Source organism: Micromys minutus, assembly GCF_963924665.1.
Source record: "Micromys minutus genome assembly, chromosome: 16".
NCBI lineage: Eukaryota > Metazoa > Chordata > Mammalia > Rodentia > Muridae > Micromys > Micromys minutus.
Genome location: NC_137985.1, coordinates 31,492,780 through 31,510,614, shown reverse-complemented (window position 1 = coordinate 31,510,614; position 17,835 = coordinate 31,492,780). Strand labels below are relative to the sequence as shown.

At 46.5% G+C, this 17,835-nt stretch overlaps 1 protein-coding gene and 1 pseudogene across 2 annotated transcripts; one reads left to right on the top strand and one right to left on the bottom strand.

Annotated features, from left to right (window-relative positions):
* The first annotated feature begins 648 nt into the window (after positions 1–648).
* Positions 649–1,106, top strand: LOC308431163 (E3 ubiquitin-protein ligase RBX1-like; annotated as a pseudogene). The gene has a single exon. The product of its transcript is annotated as an E3 ubiquitin-protein ligase RBX1-like (transcript).
* A 482-nt stretch (positions 1,107–1,588) lies between these two features.
* TMEM218 (transmembrane protein 218) lies at positions 1,589–16,020 on the bottom strand. Its single transcript, XM_080930534.1, has 4 exons — positions 15,975–16,020; positions 6,767–6,877; positions 5,874–5,976; positions 1,589–1,762 (listed from the first exon to the last, which is right to left on the bottom strand). Exons 2-4 carry the CDS (start codon positions 6,874–6,876, stop codon positions 1,628–1,630), a joined length of 348 nt encoding a protein of 115 aa, XP_080786660.1. The 5' UTR covers position 6,877; positions 15,975–16,020; the 3' UTR covers positions 1,589–1,627.
* Positions 16,021–17,835: the final 1,815 nt, after the last annotated feature.

Here is a 17,835-nt window from a genome sequence, read left to right as displayed (position 1 = left end):
GTGAGAGGGCACATCTGTAATCCTAGTACCCAAGAAGGCTGAGGCAGAAGAAGCCAGAGATCAAGCCAGCTCTAGGTCCCTAGTGAGACCTTGGAATCAACTAACTAACCAATGGACCAAGAAGATAAAAAGACCCAGGCCTGATGATTGAGGCCTAAAATCCCAGCTAATTGGGAAACTAAGGCAGGATAGCAAGCTCAAAGCCTGTCTGGGCTACAGAGAGGAAGTTCAATGCTAGCCTGGGGAACAGTGCAAAATTTCTTCAAGACAAAATGTCAAGTAGAGGGATAGGATGGTAGCGTGCTTGTATGTGGCTCTGGGTTCAATCTTCAGTACTGCTAAAGGAAAAAAGGGGGGAAAAGAAAAAAGAAAAGGTCAAAGCCCAACGTGGATACGCACACAATACTAAATACTTAAATAAGGCATTCAGAGGCCACCAAATTTGGGAGAAAAAGACCCAAAATATATGGCAGGAAGACATCTAACATTTCCATATTCCCTTCTAATCTCTAAGCAAACTTCAAATGTAAACATACAAAAGCTGTAGCCAGGAGTCTGAAGAGCAAGCCCTTTGGTAGTTGTTTATTGCTTTATTAGAACTCAGGCAAGTGCCCCACACTGTCTTTACAGAGCTCTGTGGAACTGCACATAGAAATGTTCAACAACTGCTACCTAATCCATCTTCCATACCATCTCATTAGAGCACTTCCAAGTACTCAACTGAGAACTTTTAATTTATACACTATTAAAAAATGACCATCTTCGAGACTGGTTCCAAAACAGCGGCAGCGATGGATGTGCATACCCCCAGCGGCACCAAGAGCGGCGCGGGCAAGAAGCGTTTTGAAGTTAGAAAGTGGAATGCAGTAGCCCTCTGGGCCTGGGATACTGTGGTTGATAACTGTGCCATCTGCAGGAACCACATTATGGATCTTCTTAGCGAATGTCAGGCCGGCAGGCATCAGCTCCTTCCGAAGAGTGTACGGTTGCATGGGGAATCTGCAACCATGCTTTGCATTTCCACTGCATCTCTCGATGGCTCAAAACGAGGCAGGTGTGTTCGCTGGACAACAGAGAGTGGGAATTCCAAAAGTATGGGCATTAGGAAAGACTCTCCCATAAAGCTTACCCATTTGTTACTCGTTTAGTGACTTCCTGTTAATTATAAAGTAGGTAGAACCATGGTTCTTTTTCTTTCCTTTGCTTTGGATTTTGGTGTTCCCACAGCCATATTGTATTTTGTGTCAAATAAAGCCTTTAAGTTGAAAAAAAATAAGATCAGCTTCTTCTGTTGAGCAACAGATCCCAAAACTCCTTTTCCCCATATCTACTACTCACAGCTTGACTGAACATTTTCCCAAAGCAGGTCACTGTTAACTCCTGTTGTTCATTCAATACAGTCAGAAATCCTGAGTATGGGTTCGGAGACGACCTGACTTTATGGTGACAATGTACATCCATGGACTCTGCTTTGCTACTGAGTTTCTGGAGCCCAGGGCTCAAGAGGGTTGCCTTAGCAACAAATGGTCATTTCTCTAGTCTGCAGACATGAAGGTGGTCAGGGCTCCAGAGATTGCTTTCATGCTTCTTCGTGACGTCAACACGTCCCGTGTCTCTGTTACCGTGTTCAACAGGACCTCAGCGGTTTGGCATAGACTGGCTCCAGCACATGATGGGTAAGAAGCAGGAAGAGGCCTCCAAAAAAGACAGCGCTGAGGAAAGCCAGCAGGACATAGCGGCCGATGAAAAAGGCGTCCACAATCTGGAGAGAGAAAATATCAAAACAGAATCTTTGTCATGCTGGCACCCCGCCTGTGTGAACCTGAGATCTGATGGCTGTGCCCTGTGTTTCTTTGTAATTTTAGGTAGCCGGTCCTGGGTTCCCTCTGCATTGGATAAGAAAACTTTCAGCCTCCTGAGTAGAAGATACAAGTTTTTCACAGAAAAAGAGGAGGAGAAGGGGTGGAGGAGGAGGAGAAGGGGTGGAGGAGGAGGAGTAGGAGGGGTGGAGGAGGGGAGGAGGAGGAGTAGGAGGGGTGGAGGAGGAGGAGGGGTGGAAGAGGAGGGGGGAGGAGGAGGAGGAGTGGAGGAGGAGGGGTGGAAGAGGAGGAGTGGAAGAGGAGGAGGAGGGGAGGGGAAGGAGGAGGAGGGGTGGAAGAGGAGGGGTGGAAGAGGAGGAGGAGGAGGAGGGGTGGAGGAGGAGGGGTGGAAGAGGAGGAGGAGGGGAGGGGGAGGAGGAGGACAGGTGGAAGAGGAGGGGTAGAAGAGGAGGAGGAGGGGAGGGGGAGGAGGAGGACAGGTGGAAGAGGAGGGGTAGAAGAGGAGGAGGGGAGGGGGAGGAGGAGGAGGGGTGGAAGAGGAGGGGAGGAGGAGGAGGAGGGGTGGAAGAGGAGGGGTGGAAGAGGAGGGGAGGAGGAGGAGGAGGGGTGGAAGAGGAGGGGTAGAAGAGGAGGAGGAGGGGAGGGGGAGGAGGAGGGGGAGGAGGAGGAGAGGAGGAGGAGGGGTGGAAGAGGAGGGGTAGAAGAGGAGGAGGAGGGGAGGGGGAGGAGGAGGGGGAGGAGGAGGGGAGGAGGAGGAGGGGTGGAAGAGGAGGGGTAGAAGAGGAGGAGGAGGGGAGGGGGAGGAAGAAGAGGGGGGGAGGAGGAGGAGGAGGAGGGGAGGAGGAGGAGGAAGAGCAACAGCAACAACTAATAATAAGGTGCAGGACACAAATGGCTCAATTTAGGAGAAAGCGCAGCTTTCAGAATGAGATGACTCTGACGCTTTCATCAGAAGAGTTCTGAACCCTAATTGCAAGGGAATGAGGGAAAGTGGCCACTTATCTAAGATATTAAAGAACTAAAAGGGTATGTAACTTGCCCCCATCATACAGTTGGTTGCCTAGTAACCAGTCATAAGTGAAGCCCTAATTCTACTGGTCTCTGTTTACAAAAACCTGTATCTGGTATTGGCTCTGCCCAGATGTCTGCCGTCTACTTGTATGGAACAGAGCTCTATTCTCCCCAAAACTAAGTAGAGACGCTTAAATGGGCAGGGAAAGCAGGTATCATAAACCAAATGAGTACCTAACATACTTCACAGAAACCATGAGAACCCATTTCCTGGAGAGATTCCCAAATTCCTGACAATAATGAATTATCCAACCCGGAGAGGCCCAATGTTATAAGAGTCTATAAAAGCTAAAGTCATGCTGGAAGCAGAGGTGGGCAGATCTCCACTGCATTTTAGCCACAGCTACATAGTAAGACCCTGTCTCAAGAAACAGAATGAAAGAGGAAGCAGAAAATACGTTTGGGAAAAGAGACCTGAGAGGCATACAGTTGGAGAGGCAATACACCGCTGGCTCTGCAGATAGCCGTAGATGGAAGCCATGAGCCGGGCACCAGGGGCAGCCTTTATGGCTGGAAGAAGTCAGCAAGCGGGCATGCTTCCAGAACCGCTGGGAAGATGCACAGCCCTGCCCACCCTTGGTTTTAACTCAGGGAGATTAGTGGTGGGCTGCTAACCCACAAAACTGCCGATAACAAATTTATGGTGGGAACCATGATGCTGGCAGGAATTTGTTACAGCAGCAACAGAAAGCTAATACAGTGTTGACGCACAAAGTACCTGAGCAAGCTAAGCAGGGGTGTGAGTGAGATCCAAAGACGTCAAGAAGGCGGCTGCGGCCACCCCAGCTGCTCCAGAGACTACCCCAACAGTCAACTTACAGCCAAGGTCAGTTTGATAAAACAGCTTTAACATAACTTTGACCTTGGCTCTGGTACTGAACAAGTCTCTCGCGGGCTACATGTTTGCTCGCTCGACTGTTTCACTTTTTTAATTAGCCAATTAGCAGGCCTTGGGTGCAGAAGGCCCAGGCCATGTATTATTGATACAGTATTGAACCAGGCTGCTGCAGGGGCCAGCCCTCAGAACCTAAAAACGGAAACCCCGAGTCTGCTGGCCATGCTGACAAGCATATTTTGCTAAATCCCAGTTGTCTCCTGAGTCTGAAACTCAGATGACAGGAGAGAGGGATTGATTTGGAAAGGGTGCTTGCTCTGTGCCTTTTCCAGTAGCCACATCTGCAGTAATTACAAATATGGCAGCCTGCATCACTCTTTTCTCTTAAAACAAACTGGGGTAGGCCATTGCGGAGAAGAGCCTGGCACCCAGGGGAATAACTCCTGGGATCTGTGTGGTTAGCATAGTTTCCCTTACAGTTCCCAGAGTTAATTTCTTCCTCTCCCTGTCATTCGTCTTAGGTGGATCTGGAAGTGTGTGATCATTTTACTTCAAAACTTGTGTAAGTTTGTGGACGATATCAAATTGACAATCCATCAGATCTGGTCTTTAATATTCTATTGAGCTTCGATAAGTGTGAAGATTGGGGGGGGGGGTTGAGGGAGTGTGGTTTTTTGAGACAGGGTTTCTCTGTGTAGCCCTGGCTGTCGTGGAACTCACTCTGTAGACCAAGCTGCCCTCAAACTCAGAGATCCACCTGCCTCTGCCTCCCAAGGACTAGGATTAACGGCATACACCACTGTCCAGCAAGTTTCCAATCTTCATTCTGAGGACAGAGCTCAGCTTAAATCCTTGCTCTGCTTTTTCCTAGACAGTGTGAATTTGGGAAGCTCACATGACCCTCTTACCCAGAAAACAACAGTACCTAACTTAGGGTTGCTGTATGGTTTCAAGGAGACGATGTAAACCAGGTATGTATCACAGGTCTCCGAAAACAGTAATCCTTTAAGAATGTTAGCTATTAGCATGGCTTCTACTTCAAAATTAAAATAGCTATTGGGAGCAAATCAGAATGCCACAAGAAGAGGTAATGGAACAGAGAGCTCAATACCCTTAGCAAGAGCCTATGGGTCTAAGACCAGCAAACATGGTAGAACCAAGTCAGGAATGAACCAGAACAGGTGAGGTCTGCAGAGATGGGCAATGGCAGAGGTGATACAAATCTATTTACACAAGTGGAGGCTGGCAGACGTGGTCTAAGGGATGAAGATGACAACCACTGGTATAGAATGCATCTGTAACGTCACCTTCTGCTCCCTGTGGAAAGGTTCCTCTTACCCATAGTTCTTGATGGAGATGATTCTATTAACACAACAGTGAAAAAAGTCAACTTCAGGATGAAAAATCATGTCACTCAGCATCCTGAGAGCACTACACCCATCTTGACCAGGATCTGAGACTCTGAACCTATGCTACCAGGAATGGGGAGTACCACTTACAGCCTATGCTACCAGGAATGGGGAGTACCACTTACAGCCTATGCTACCAGGAATGGGGAGTACCACTTACAGCCTATGCTACCAGGAATAGGGAGCACCACACTTACAGCCTATGCTACCAGGAATGGGGAGCACCACACTTACAGCCTATGCTACCAGGAATGGGGAGCATCACTTACAGCCTATGCTACCAGGAATGGGGAGCACCACACTTACAGCCTATGCTACCAGGAATGGGGAGCACCACACTTACAGCCTATGCTACCAGGAATGGGGAGCACCACACTTACAGCCTATGCTACCAGGAATGGGAAGCACCACTTACAGCCTATGCTACCAGATATGGGGAGCACCACTTACAGCCTATGCTACCAGGAATGGGGAGCACCACTTACAACCTATGCTACCAGGAATGGGGAGCACCACACTTGCAGACTATACTAGTCAGTTCCTAGTTTCTAACTCTTCTCTTCCTGCCAAGTAAGGAGTGGCTTTTCACACTGTCATTCAAATCACTCTCTAGTGATGCTGCAGGTAGAATTCATTAGACCCTTCTGCAGGGTAAAGGGACAGGAGCCTTGCAGCGCACCCTTGGAGCCTGGAAGGAGGGGCCGAGATTAGAGTCAAAATGAAACCCAATAGCTTTACCTTCATTTCGCCCTCGGGGGCTGGGAATTCACTGGCTCGAGGGAAAAGCAATAGAACTGTAGTAATGATCAGAGCACCGAGGAAGACAAAGACGATGGAGAACCTGGGGGCAAAGAGACCAGAGTATCAGAAGCACTGCAAACAGTATAGGGTAACTGGTAGGTCTATGCTGGCCTGTCCCCGGGGTCACAGTCCCTGAAGGTCCACAAAGTCCTCCACCCCAAAGCCTTGCTTCCTGCAGGTACACAAAGGTCTATTCCTATTGATTCCTGGTAACTCCCAATTCCTACCAATGGGAATTCAGTTTCCTGCCCAAAGTGTCCATTTATGTGCAGACATACACATGCCTCCTATCCCCACACACCCTTGTTCTTTCAGACCAGAATACTTTGGCAAATACTGTAGCCCTTCGTTTATTACTGCCATGACCCTGACAGAGAGTGTATCTCAAGTGTCTCCAGGACTAGGTTATGGCTGGATACTGAGGGCCAGGCCAACTCACCATAAACTTCAGTGTCTGTGGGCCCAGGGTAAAGCCTGAAGCATTGGACCAAGCATGTGCCATAAATCTGAACAATTAGACAAAACTTCTACCTACAACTCCCAAGGAACTCAATAGCAGCCAAAGCAGATTTTCTCAGCATCTCGGGTCTCCCTCCCACCACGCATCTCTTCCACAGTGAGAACTGAAGAACACTTCTGTTGCCTTCCCACCCCTGCCTCGGAGCCTGAATAACACAGTTAGTGCTTATGATAAGAGGTTAAAATGCAACTCGTTCAAACTGTCAGTAATTACTAAAATGATCTTCTGAATTCTAAATGTTTAATGAGCGTCAGCGATTTTTACCTCTAATTGCTTTTAGCTAGGTCTCCGGCTGGAAATGATACCTTACCTAGCTATCCCAGAGGCTCTGGATAACAGCACACACAGCAGCAGCACCAACACCCAGATCAGAGCGAGGAGGAACACGCCAGCACCCACTCCCAGCACCATGCCAGCCATCCTAGGGGACAGAGAGCAAGCAGTATTAGCCTCTAGTTGCCCCCCCTCCCTCTCATGTGCACCCACTGATCAGACCACACAGAAAGCCGGAACTCAGTGTGAGGAATCTTGATGACCAGTATGTTAGGAGGCTCACTCATGGTGGCTCTTTAATTTTCAGGAATGTCCAGCCCCAGAGTCCCTTAATGAAAACCAGGAATGCAGAACCCAGATCTTTTTTTATGTGTGACTAGGGGTGGGGACTGGCCGGGGTGGGGTGGGGGTGGGGAGGTTGAATTGAGGCTGCTTTCTACTCTGTCTACTGTCACTTCAAATTCGGCCTCTTTAACTCCACTTTGTCTTCTGGAGCCCACTTTAGAAATCTGAGCTCTTTTTCCTTCACAAACCTTAAGCAAGTCTTCTCCAAAGGCCACCGAAAAGCCAAGGCTTCAGTTAAACTTGGACTCAGCAAAGCAATCACAAGACAGAGATTTCCACTCTGTTGTCAAGGTCTCATTCACAGAAGGAAGAAAGACACCCAGTCCCTAGAAGAACAGACACCCCCTCTTTGGGTACTTATGATATGCTAAGCGCTTTGCAAACCTGGCCTGTTTAGCCAGGGCAACCAGAAAGTTGTTACAACTGAGCTGTACAAGAGGCAAGTTAGTGTTGGTTTCCTAGTTATGCTCACAACAGGAATTCCTTCTTTCAGTTCTAAATTAGAGGTGTCAGGCCCCCCCCCCCCATACCTCCTACAGGATCTAAGGGAGGATGCTTCCCCAGGTCCTCCAGTTCCTGGTGACTCCAGGCATTCCCTGGCTTGTGCCTCCAGTAACTGTCATCTCCACGCGACATTCCCCTTCTCTGTCTTCTGTCTGCCCACTATCACCAGACTTAAGATCCCTTTGCCAAATAAATCACTTACAGATGCTAAAAGTTAGGATATCTTGGGGGCGGGGCACCATTCACGCCACTAAGGAGACAACCCCATTCTAGAGCACGATCCTGAGTTTCCTTCTTAGTGTCAGAGACAGATCTTAGGAAAACATCTTCTGGGCCTCTTTTCCTGATGATTTAAACACAGTGGAAATGGAGAGGCAACCACTGTAAGCCTGTTGGGAAAGAGACTCTAAGTATGAACTGGGTGGGGGGGGGGGGAGGGAAGGGGAGGAAACAGCGATTATTCGATCAACATGGTGCTCTGCCTACCACCGAAAGCTCCTACTTAGGGATGACAACGGTAGAGGTAGATAAGATGCAAATCCCGGCAAAAGCTGAAGGGCTACTGCAAATGTGAAGCAAACACCTACCTGTACTGCATTCCTATTTGTAGCACAAGCAAAGCACACTGGGAGCTGAGACAGGGAGGTTAAGGGGGTGCCAGCGCTTGCACACTTGGGGAGGAGTAGAACAGAGGGAGTTCCCACTTGCCTCGGTCACTCCTGCAGAGCACTCTGCCCTCATTAGAGCCCCGTGGACATCCGGTAGTGACTGCAGCAGGCCGAGTACTTCCCTGTCCTCAGATCTCTGTTCTTGATGTTTTCAGAGGTAGGATTCGCCGTCAGCCCCCAACAAGGCAGGCACCAGCCATTTGGTTATTTGTGTGGATGGACTGGCCTCCTCTCATAGTTTATAATGTGTCTCCATCAGAGGAAGGTCATCCTCAGACAGCCCTTCCCTGAGTTGCCATCTAACAGAACTCTCCACAAGAGTTAGTCTTTCTATTTCTTTCAGAGCGGTCTTCGCCCGGGCAGATGCTCCACTACTGGTCTACAGCCTCAGCCTCCATGGGTAGCTCTTCTATCTCTTTGTTCACAAGTTCATTTTCTATCTTCTATTAAGATAACAAACACCTGAGGACAGAAGCTGTAGCCCGCCCTGCTCTCCCCAGTTCTCGGCATAAAGATTATGTAAAACAAATACTTGCTGGTGGATAAATGAAACCATGCCGACCAGTCCGCAGAATTCAAGTGAGGGGGAGATGAAGCCAGAGGCAGGGTGTAGACAGATAACTGCTGGTTAACGAGTTGCACCGGGCTGACTGGGGTGGGGATGGGGAGGAAGATGAGAACTGCAGCTTAATGCCCTGCACCCGGCTAAGAGCGGAAGTGCCTCACAGAACAGCGGAAGTGGCTAACAAAATGGAATTTTTAAAACTATGGACGTAAAAAGGTAATTTTGAAAGTGTTCTGAGTTTAATGTACCCCCAAAGCCTGATGGGTAAGCAGGGTCTAGGCTCAAAGTTTGCAGTGGTTCAGACTGGAGATGGAGGACTAACAAGGTTCTCCAGTGGTGCCTCGGCCCATGGCCGCAGGGAACTAGAACAGGGATAGCTCATAATGCAGAGCCTTCAAAGGACCAAGCTGTGTTTGAATAGATCCTGAAAAATCAGCTAAGGACTTAGTTGAAAAAAGCTGGCCAAGTGGCTCAGGCTGTGGAAAACAAAACAAAACAAAAAAAACAACCAAGTGGAAAGAAATCTAAATCCTAACCCTACACTATCTGCAAGCCCAGAGTTAGGGTCCCACTATTTGGCAGCCTGGGATTTCTAATAGAAACTACAAGAAAAGTGAGAAACCTACAGGATCCCCAAGAGGCTAAAGTCACGTCGCTATTGGGGAACGACTCGGCAAACATGCAAGGTTCCTTCAAGAATAAATCGGGGGGACTAGGGAGGTACATAAGTTGGTAAAGTGCCTACTGTTCAAGCAACAGATCCCAAGCTCCAATGGAGAAGCAACCAAAGAAGGCACCTGGCATGAACCTCTGGCCTCTACCAAACACATATTAGTAACAAGAACTACTGCACACACAGGAACACTTGAACACATACGCACACCTACTTAAACAGACACCCAACCTACACACACAATTTATAAAGAAAAATAAATATGAAATAGGCCAGAAAGTTGGGATCAATGGCAGAGCAGTTGCCGACCACAAATGAGGCTGTGGGTGCAATCCTCTGGGCCACACAGAGTGTGAATTTTACATGATGCAGCAATGATCACAGTAAATGTAAGCAGCCCAGAGTTGACCGTTGAAAGGTTCTCATTCGAGATTTTTAAAAAAATTTAAAGTGGCTCTTGACAAAGGTGACAGAAACGGCTAGTGAGAGGGTGAGAACTCTGACTTTGGAAAGGATACATGAGGCAGACGGAGGAAAGCAATGGCAGGGAAAGGAGGCAGACTCCCGAGACACAGAGCTCTAGTCCTGCAGGATGAGCATCCTGAAGATCTGCCACGAAAACACGCTGAGCGCAACTCAGCCACACACTGCAAATGGCTAGGACGGGAAAGGTCATCTTGTGCCACAAAAAGATGAAACAAAACAAAAGTTAGTGGGGCAGCACTTGGAACCAAAAGGGCATACGTAAAGATGTGAAAGTTATCAACAAGAACAGGTCTGAGAGAAATAATTCAGTCAAGAGCTCTAACCTGGAGGACACGCTAACCACAAAACCTCTAAATGTTCCGTCAAACAGACCAGGGCGCTACAATACAGGGCACGCCCAAGTTAATGGATTTTACTATTATTTCAGAATAACAGATCAGAGAAAAAAAAACGAGAACCGACTTCACACAGAGGATATCTGAAAGGTCAATATATATAAAAGTACTAACCTCACTGGCCACCAGAAAATGCAAATAAAAACCAAGTGAAGAATCTCTGTGTGTCTACCAGAATGGCCAAAAGGACGATGGCAGACAGTGTCTAGGGATGAAGAGCATAAAAATGCACATGGTTTATCATCCGCATGGCAGCATCCAACGACGTGGGTGAGTTTCACAAGTGAAAAGCCCACTCACTGTAGACTCCAATTACATAATGTTCGAAAACAGGTCGAAGTGCTCCAGGCCACGGTCAGGGTCTGTTTACCTTGAGCAATGGGATGGGCCATGGCTGATAAAACTGTCCTTGGATCTGGGTGTTGGTTACTTGACTTTGTAACATTGGTGATCTGTGTCTAGCTATACACCAGGGGGTTTGTGTTGTTTCTGTATGTTATATTTCACTACAAAACCTTTTCTGAGATAATTCAATGGCCATTGGACAGTTCATAAACTAAAATAAAGAGTTACCGTTTTTAAAAGTAAAATAAACACTTTTTAAAAAATAGTGTGTTGGAGCTGATGAGATGGCTTAGCAGTTAAGAGCACTGACTGTTCTTCCAGGGGTCCTGAGTTCAGTTCCCAACAACCACACGGTGGCTCACAACCATCTCTAATGGGATCTGATGCCCTCTTCTGGTGTATCTGAGACAGCTACAGTGTACTCACATGCATAAAATAAATAAATCTTTGAAAAAAAAAAAAAAACAGTAGTGATTCTTTACAACACATGAATCTACATAGTCACATACAACAGAATGTGATATCTGGGCATTTTGTGTCATTTAGGGATTGTAGGGGACAGAATGTGGATGCTCTGTTAAAGTGAGGTGACAGGTACGGTGGTGGTATTACCTTCACTGTATTCTGAACATCTGAACACAGTTCAAACTTACATAGCAAAAATGGCCATGCATATGAACACATATATAAATATGATCAAGTATAACACATATCTGTAAGGTTTTTTTGTAGCTAAAATAATGACACTTTATGCAAAGCCTTTTGAAAAGTGTCTGGATAGTGGAATAAAGTGGGCTGTATAGAGAAGTAACTCAGTAACTCATGTGTTCCAATGAGATGCTTTAATTAAAATATCTCAATTTTTCTTAACGTGAAAACTCAGTGCAATTCTAACCAAAATCCAAAAATACTCTCTTTTTTTTTTTTTAAAGGAATGGGAAAATGAGTCCTAAATTCACACAGGAGAGTAAAGAGCCAAGAATAGCCAACATCACTCTGAGAACTAGGAACAGCAACGTGCTTTTCTTGTCACCAACTGCCACAGACACGTTATGAAACCAAGGTAATTAAAACAGTGTGACAGTGGGCAAAAGGCACATGGACCAATCTTGGGAAACTGAAAGCCCAGACACAGATCTGAGCATTTGTGAGAACTTCATACTCCCTAGGAAGTGGCTGGCTTCATGGCCCGGTGTGTAAAGGGTTTCACAGTGGTGGAAACACAGATGATTATCTGGCCAGGAAACAATAAAACTCGACCTCTACTCTGTAGCATGTGCAGAAGTCGATTTTTAGTGGAAGTAATTCATAATGAAAGAGCATATGTTTAAATGTATGCGCGCTCAGGCTGACTACCCTAGAATACATAATGAAGTACAGTAGTCAGATGCTCGCCTAAACTTAGCGCACGATAGCTCCACATGCAGACCATGCAGGTGTGTTGTGCTGGCAACTCAAATACCACGAGCTGTACCGCCTTCAGTTAGAGGATTTTTCTAGACCGAGGAACAAGTTCCAAACCACAGATCGGTATAATTTTCCCTTGAATTACATTCCTGAAAATTACACTTCACTGAACTGTGCCAAAACATACATTATGTTAACATGAAAAATGAAGTTAGGTTCCAGGCCCAGATAATTATTAAATGAATATCTAGGAGGGCATTGGAAAGTTGCACAGGGTGCAGGGCGATTCTTCATTTGAGGACTGTCTGAACACCATCTAACATTCTCAGCTCCGGCCTCACAAATCCTCAAATGTCCCTTGGTGACATGCACCTCCCTTGAAAGTTGAAAAAGAAGTTCTAGAAACTCTCATAGGAGAAGACACACTTGAGGGCATCCATTGTCATTTCAATAGCAGAGGCAGGGTAAACGCTGCATAGCTATCACATGCATTTATTATATTCTCATCATGAACACGTCAATGAATGGACTTGATCTACATACACTGACACATGAGTACAGCTCACAAGCTGTGCTGAGTGACAAAAGCAGGTTGCAAGCCACAACAGTGGCCTTCGTCTGTGCTGCCAGGGGAACTGTGTCTGTAGTGGAGGTCAGAGGCAAGGCGTCTCTAGATCCGGGCTAGCGAGGGGCCATCTTAAAGAAACACAGACACAGACACAGACACACACACACACACACACACACACACACACACACACACAATATAGGAGCAAATAATCAGCTACCCTTTTTTGATCCTCTTCTAGGGACAGGGTTTAGAGACACTCGGCACCATCCAGTGTTTGACATGCCATCATAGGCTTCCCTACAGTACAGCCTCTAAGAAAACCAGGCTGTCTCAGGCCCCTGGCAACAGGATGGTCCACCATTATACCAAGAAGGTTGGAAAAACACCTAAATCCACATGTACTGTGCGCCCAGGCAGACTTCAAGGGATCCCTGCTGTAAGATGTAAAGTCCTTATGAGATTGTCTAAGTCAAAGAAACAGGGCAGCAGGGCCTGTGGTGATTCCACAGGTGCTAAGTGTGTCCGTGATGGGGTCAAGTGGCTCTCCCTATTGAGGAGCAGAAAACTTGTGAACCCTGCTGAAGGCATGAACTCAGGAAGCAAAATAAATATGGAGCTTTTTTAAGTAATAAAAAACAAACAAATAAACCCATAGCTTGAGGGGAGAAATGATAAATAAATGTAAACTGTAAACTGAAATCCGAAGTATGTGATTTACATTTTGAACTTAAAAGACGTTATCTTCAATTATATACATCTCTGTGTGTATCTATATACATACACATATATACATATATATGTATATATATTATTTATACAGCAAATGGATAATGGCAAGGGTACTGGGCTGGGGAAATGGTTCAGGCAATAAAATGCTCCCCCGGAAGTGGGAGGAGTTAGATTACTGAACATATGTGAAAAATGCTTTTAGTTCCCACGATAGAGAGGTAGAGAGACAGGAGGATGCTTGGAGCTGGCTGGCCAGCCACTTGACCCTAGCTAAACTCTAGATCAATGAGACCCTGGCTCAAACGTAGACCAGAGTTCTTGAGGCTGACACCTGAGGCCACCCTCCAGCTTCTGCATGCACACAGATGCAAATGCACCAACCCTGAATACACAGAATAACAAGAAAAATGAGTATACATTGTACACCGCAATCCTGGTAAGTGTCTCTGGGAGGGGGATAGAAAACAGAATGTGACCAGCAAAGAGAAGGAATCTTAACAATCTGTGACACTTCATTTCTTTAAGATAAAAACTATGAACCGGAATGCCAATGTTTATAAATCTGGATGGCAGACACCCCAAACTATAGACTTCAATAATCTCTAGTTCTTAAACATTTGTGAGACTTACTTTTTTAAAAAAGATGTATTTATTATATATATATAACTACACTGTAGCTGTCTTCAGACACACCAGAATAGGGCATCAGATCTCATTACAGATGATTGTGAGCCACCATGTGGTTGCTGGGAATTGAACTCAGGACTTCTGGAAGAGCAGTCAGTGCTCTTAACAGCTGAGCCGTCTCTCCAGCCCATCTTGGGGTTCTTTAAGATTTTGTTTTTCTTGATGTGTGTGTGTGTGTGTGTGTGTGTGTGTGATGTTTGTGCAGGTACTTGGGGAGGCCAGAAGAGGGCATTAGATTCCTGAATCTGGAGTTATAAGTGGTCTTAAGCCTGGGCTGAGCCATCTCTCCAGCCTCAGTAACCTTCGGCTCATCCTATACCTTCCCTGAGATTACAGGTGTATGGACCACTCCGTTTATGACACACTGGGGACAGAACTCAGGGCCTTGGGCATGCTAGGTGTGACTGTGCCATCTGGGCTACAACCCCAAGCCTGGGGAATAGCAAAATGATTTATTAGTGAGATCTGATTAAAACAAAACAAAAAATGTCTATTTGCTTAAGACTCAGAATATCATCCAAATACTTTTGAGAGCTGATGCTTAAGCCAACACAATTTTAAGAGTAAATTCATTTGAAAACAAGTAACCTTGAGTAGGAAAAAAAAAAACCCACTTTGTGTAAATTGAAACACCTTGTGTAACAGTGGACAAGAGCAAGACAAGGCCAGGTGTTGTTTGTTTTGCTCCCTGTGATGAGACTGAGGTTCCTTGTCAAGTTTCTCCAGACCCTTTTGATATGTAAGTCCCTCATTCTTGCTCTACAGCCCCTCTCACTCAGTTTCTGCGGGAAAAACAAAGAAACCTGCACCCAGGGCTCACTGGATGAAAGCTATGGTGTTTGTTTTTGAGATAGGGTTTCTTTGTGTACCCTTGGCTGTCCTAGAACTAGACCAGGCTGGCCTCAGACTCAGAGAACTGACAGCCTCTGCCTCCGGAGTGTTGTGATTAAAGGCACAGGTAGGCCTCCACAGCAAGACAAGCTGAGGATCTTAAGGGAGAAAAGTAACACCTGTTTCAGAGGACAATTTACTGTCGGGGCATATGGAGATTAATGATAAGGCAGTGTGGTTTAAGGCTGCTAGTGAATCCATGCCCGTTCCCCAAATTTCAGAACCAAGTCCTTGAAAGCAATATAAAACGGTAGGTTACTGGACAGGATTTTCCAAAGAAACCTTTTTCGATTTTCTCTTTTTTTTCAAGACAGGATTTCTCTGTGTAACAACCCTTGCTGTCCCGGGAGACAAGGCTGGCCTCGAACTCACAAAGATTTGCCTGCCTGTGCCTCTCGAGTGTGCTGGGACAGAGATTAGCGCCACCACACTCGGTTCTCTTTTCAAATTTTTTATTGCATATTCCAAACCTTCGAAAGTATTTAGAAAGGCCTGGTGTGGTAGAACACACCGGTCATTCTATCATTCAAGGACCACAAGTTTGAGGCCAGCCTGGGATATTTAGCAAGACCTCTCAAGAAAACCAACAGACTGGAGGACTGAGCGAGTGCCCATGCTCTTTTTTTTTTTTTTTTTTTTTTTTTTTTTTTTTTTTTTTAACTTTAAAAACTACAAGTTCACTTGGGTTTTAAAACATTAGGCTAAAGCCTCCATCTTTGGCAAAATCAACTGTCACGGCCTCTGAAGACCAGGTGACACCGCGCTGACAGTAGAAAGAGGGGCTTCACCGTCCTGCTCCTTTTACTGGGCAGGCGGCGATTGAGTCTGCAGGCTGCCCCACACATCTGCTCCCAGTACCGCAGCTGGGAACACAGGGATCTGAGTAGTAATCCTAGACCGGCAGCCGGGATGACCCGCGGTGGTCCGCGCCTCTCCGCCCCCACCTTCCAGACCTCTGGGGCCAGCCTCAGATCCTCACCTGGCTCTCGGGTTCCTCACCGGGACTCACCCTCGCTCTCCGTCCCCTTCACCCAGGCTTTCGTCTACTTTGGACGAATCACAAGTAGGAGTTCATTTAAGAAATGTACGGTGGACCAATCAAAGCCGCTCTTTCTTCCTCACTAGCTGACGTTTGCTGTGGCTCCAGGCAACGCAAAGCGTGGTGGGTGGTGTGCACGTCAGTCTCCTTCACGCCCTCCTATTGGCCGAGATAAACAGCTCTCAGTTTCGATTGGATAGCAATGCTTGTCAATCACACCTCTGCAACCATTAAACCCTTAGACAACAACAAATGGAAGACCGTTTAATAGCTTCTAGCTGTCCCGGTTGCAATTGCTGGGACTGTCTAGACTGCAGAGAACTATTCTGCGGTGTAGACACCAGCGCCTGCCCCGTCCTCTAATGACCAGCCCGCGGGAGGGACCTAGGATTGTGGGGCAATCAAATCCGCTTGGCTTTTCAGGGTCCCTTACATCCCTCCTGAATTGAATCTAGATCATTAGTTAACATAACAACACGTTTTGTTATCCTTACTCAGCCTTATTTTATTTTCTTCCCTTAGCTTTTTGACATGTATGGACGAAGCAAGGATCAGTGAAACAGAGACAGACTTGGGAAGAGGCCGAGGTCAAATCAACCCTGTCCTCATTGCCACGCTATACTGGCCGCTGGTCCACACTTGTAGAAGAGTGGTCTTCCCTAACTGCTACCCAGAATTTGCCAAGATTTTGTGTCCAGGCTATAGGGTGTTAGATCAAAAGATCAGGCCAGTGAAAGGAAACAGGTCAAAGTCTGCATCCTTCGTTGTGAAAACATGAAGGGAAAACAAACAAAAGCAGTATCATACTTGTGAGCTGTGGTCCTGGAAGCTGTGTCCTTAGACAAAATATGGAAACACTGAGAAGCAAACAATGGGGCCTGAATGTATTCTATCTGCCTGCCCGTCTCTGTGTCTGTCTCTCCCTCTCTTCCTTCTTTCACCTCCTTCTCTCCAGATTCTCACTATGTAACCCTGGCTGTCCTGGAACTCATTATGTAGACCAGGCTAGCCTCGAACTCACAGATCTGCCTGCCTCTGCCTCCCTAGTTCTGGGATTGAAGGCCTGGATTTCAGTACACCCTGCTTCTGAATGATGAATAAAATGGAGGCTGATAGAATCTTACTGACTGTAGAAGGTCCTTTCTACAGGTCCTTTCCTCATTAACAACTGAACCTCAGCTGACTCACTGAGGAGCTATGTTGCTACTGGAGCTATTAAAAACGGAGAGGGTACACAAGAGATAAAATATGACTCCTATGTTAATGAGTTTTACATAGTTTTGTAGTGACAGGCCAAGGACACGAGATATAAATCTAATTCATAGTTAGCTACTCCAGAGGATAGCAGTGGTCCACACTTGAGAACACTCTGTTGTTTAAATTTTTATTTCCTGTGTATGTGTGTACTACTTACAAGGTGCATGTGTACCACCTGCATGTACATGTCCCTAAAGGTCAGAAGAGGTTGTGCCAGGGTTTCCATCCCTTTCCTGGAGTTTGTCTAACTATGAACCCATCTGTACTGACTAGTTTTGTGTCAACTTGACACAAGCTGGAGTTAATCACAGAGAAAGGAGCCTCAGTTGAGGAAATGCCTCCATGAGATCCAGCTGTAAGTCATTTTCTCAAATAGAGATCAAGGGGGAGGGCCCGCCCATTGTGGGTGGTGCCATCCCTGGGCTGGTAGACCTGGGTTCTATAAGAAAGCAAGCTGAGCAAGCCAGGGGAAGCAAGCCAGTAAGCAACATCCCTCCGTGGCCTCTGCATCAGCTCCTGCTTCCTGACCTGCTTGGGTTCCAGT

Coding starts and splice junctions, on each gene's coding strand:
- TMEM218 (XM_080930534.1), bottom strand. CDS start 6,876: ATGGCTGGCATGGTGCTGGGAGTGGGTGCTGGCGTGTTCCTCCTCGCT. Junction 5,977..6,766: donor AGAGCCTCTGGGATAGCTAG/GTAAGGTATCAT, acceptor CTTTGCCCCCAG/GTTCTCCATCGTCTTTGTCT. Junction 1,763..5,873: donor CCCCCGAGGGCGAAATGAAG/GTAAAGCTATTG, acceptor TTCTCTCTCCAG/ATTGTGGACGCCTTTTTCAT.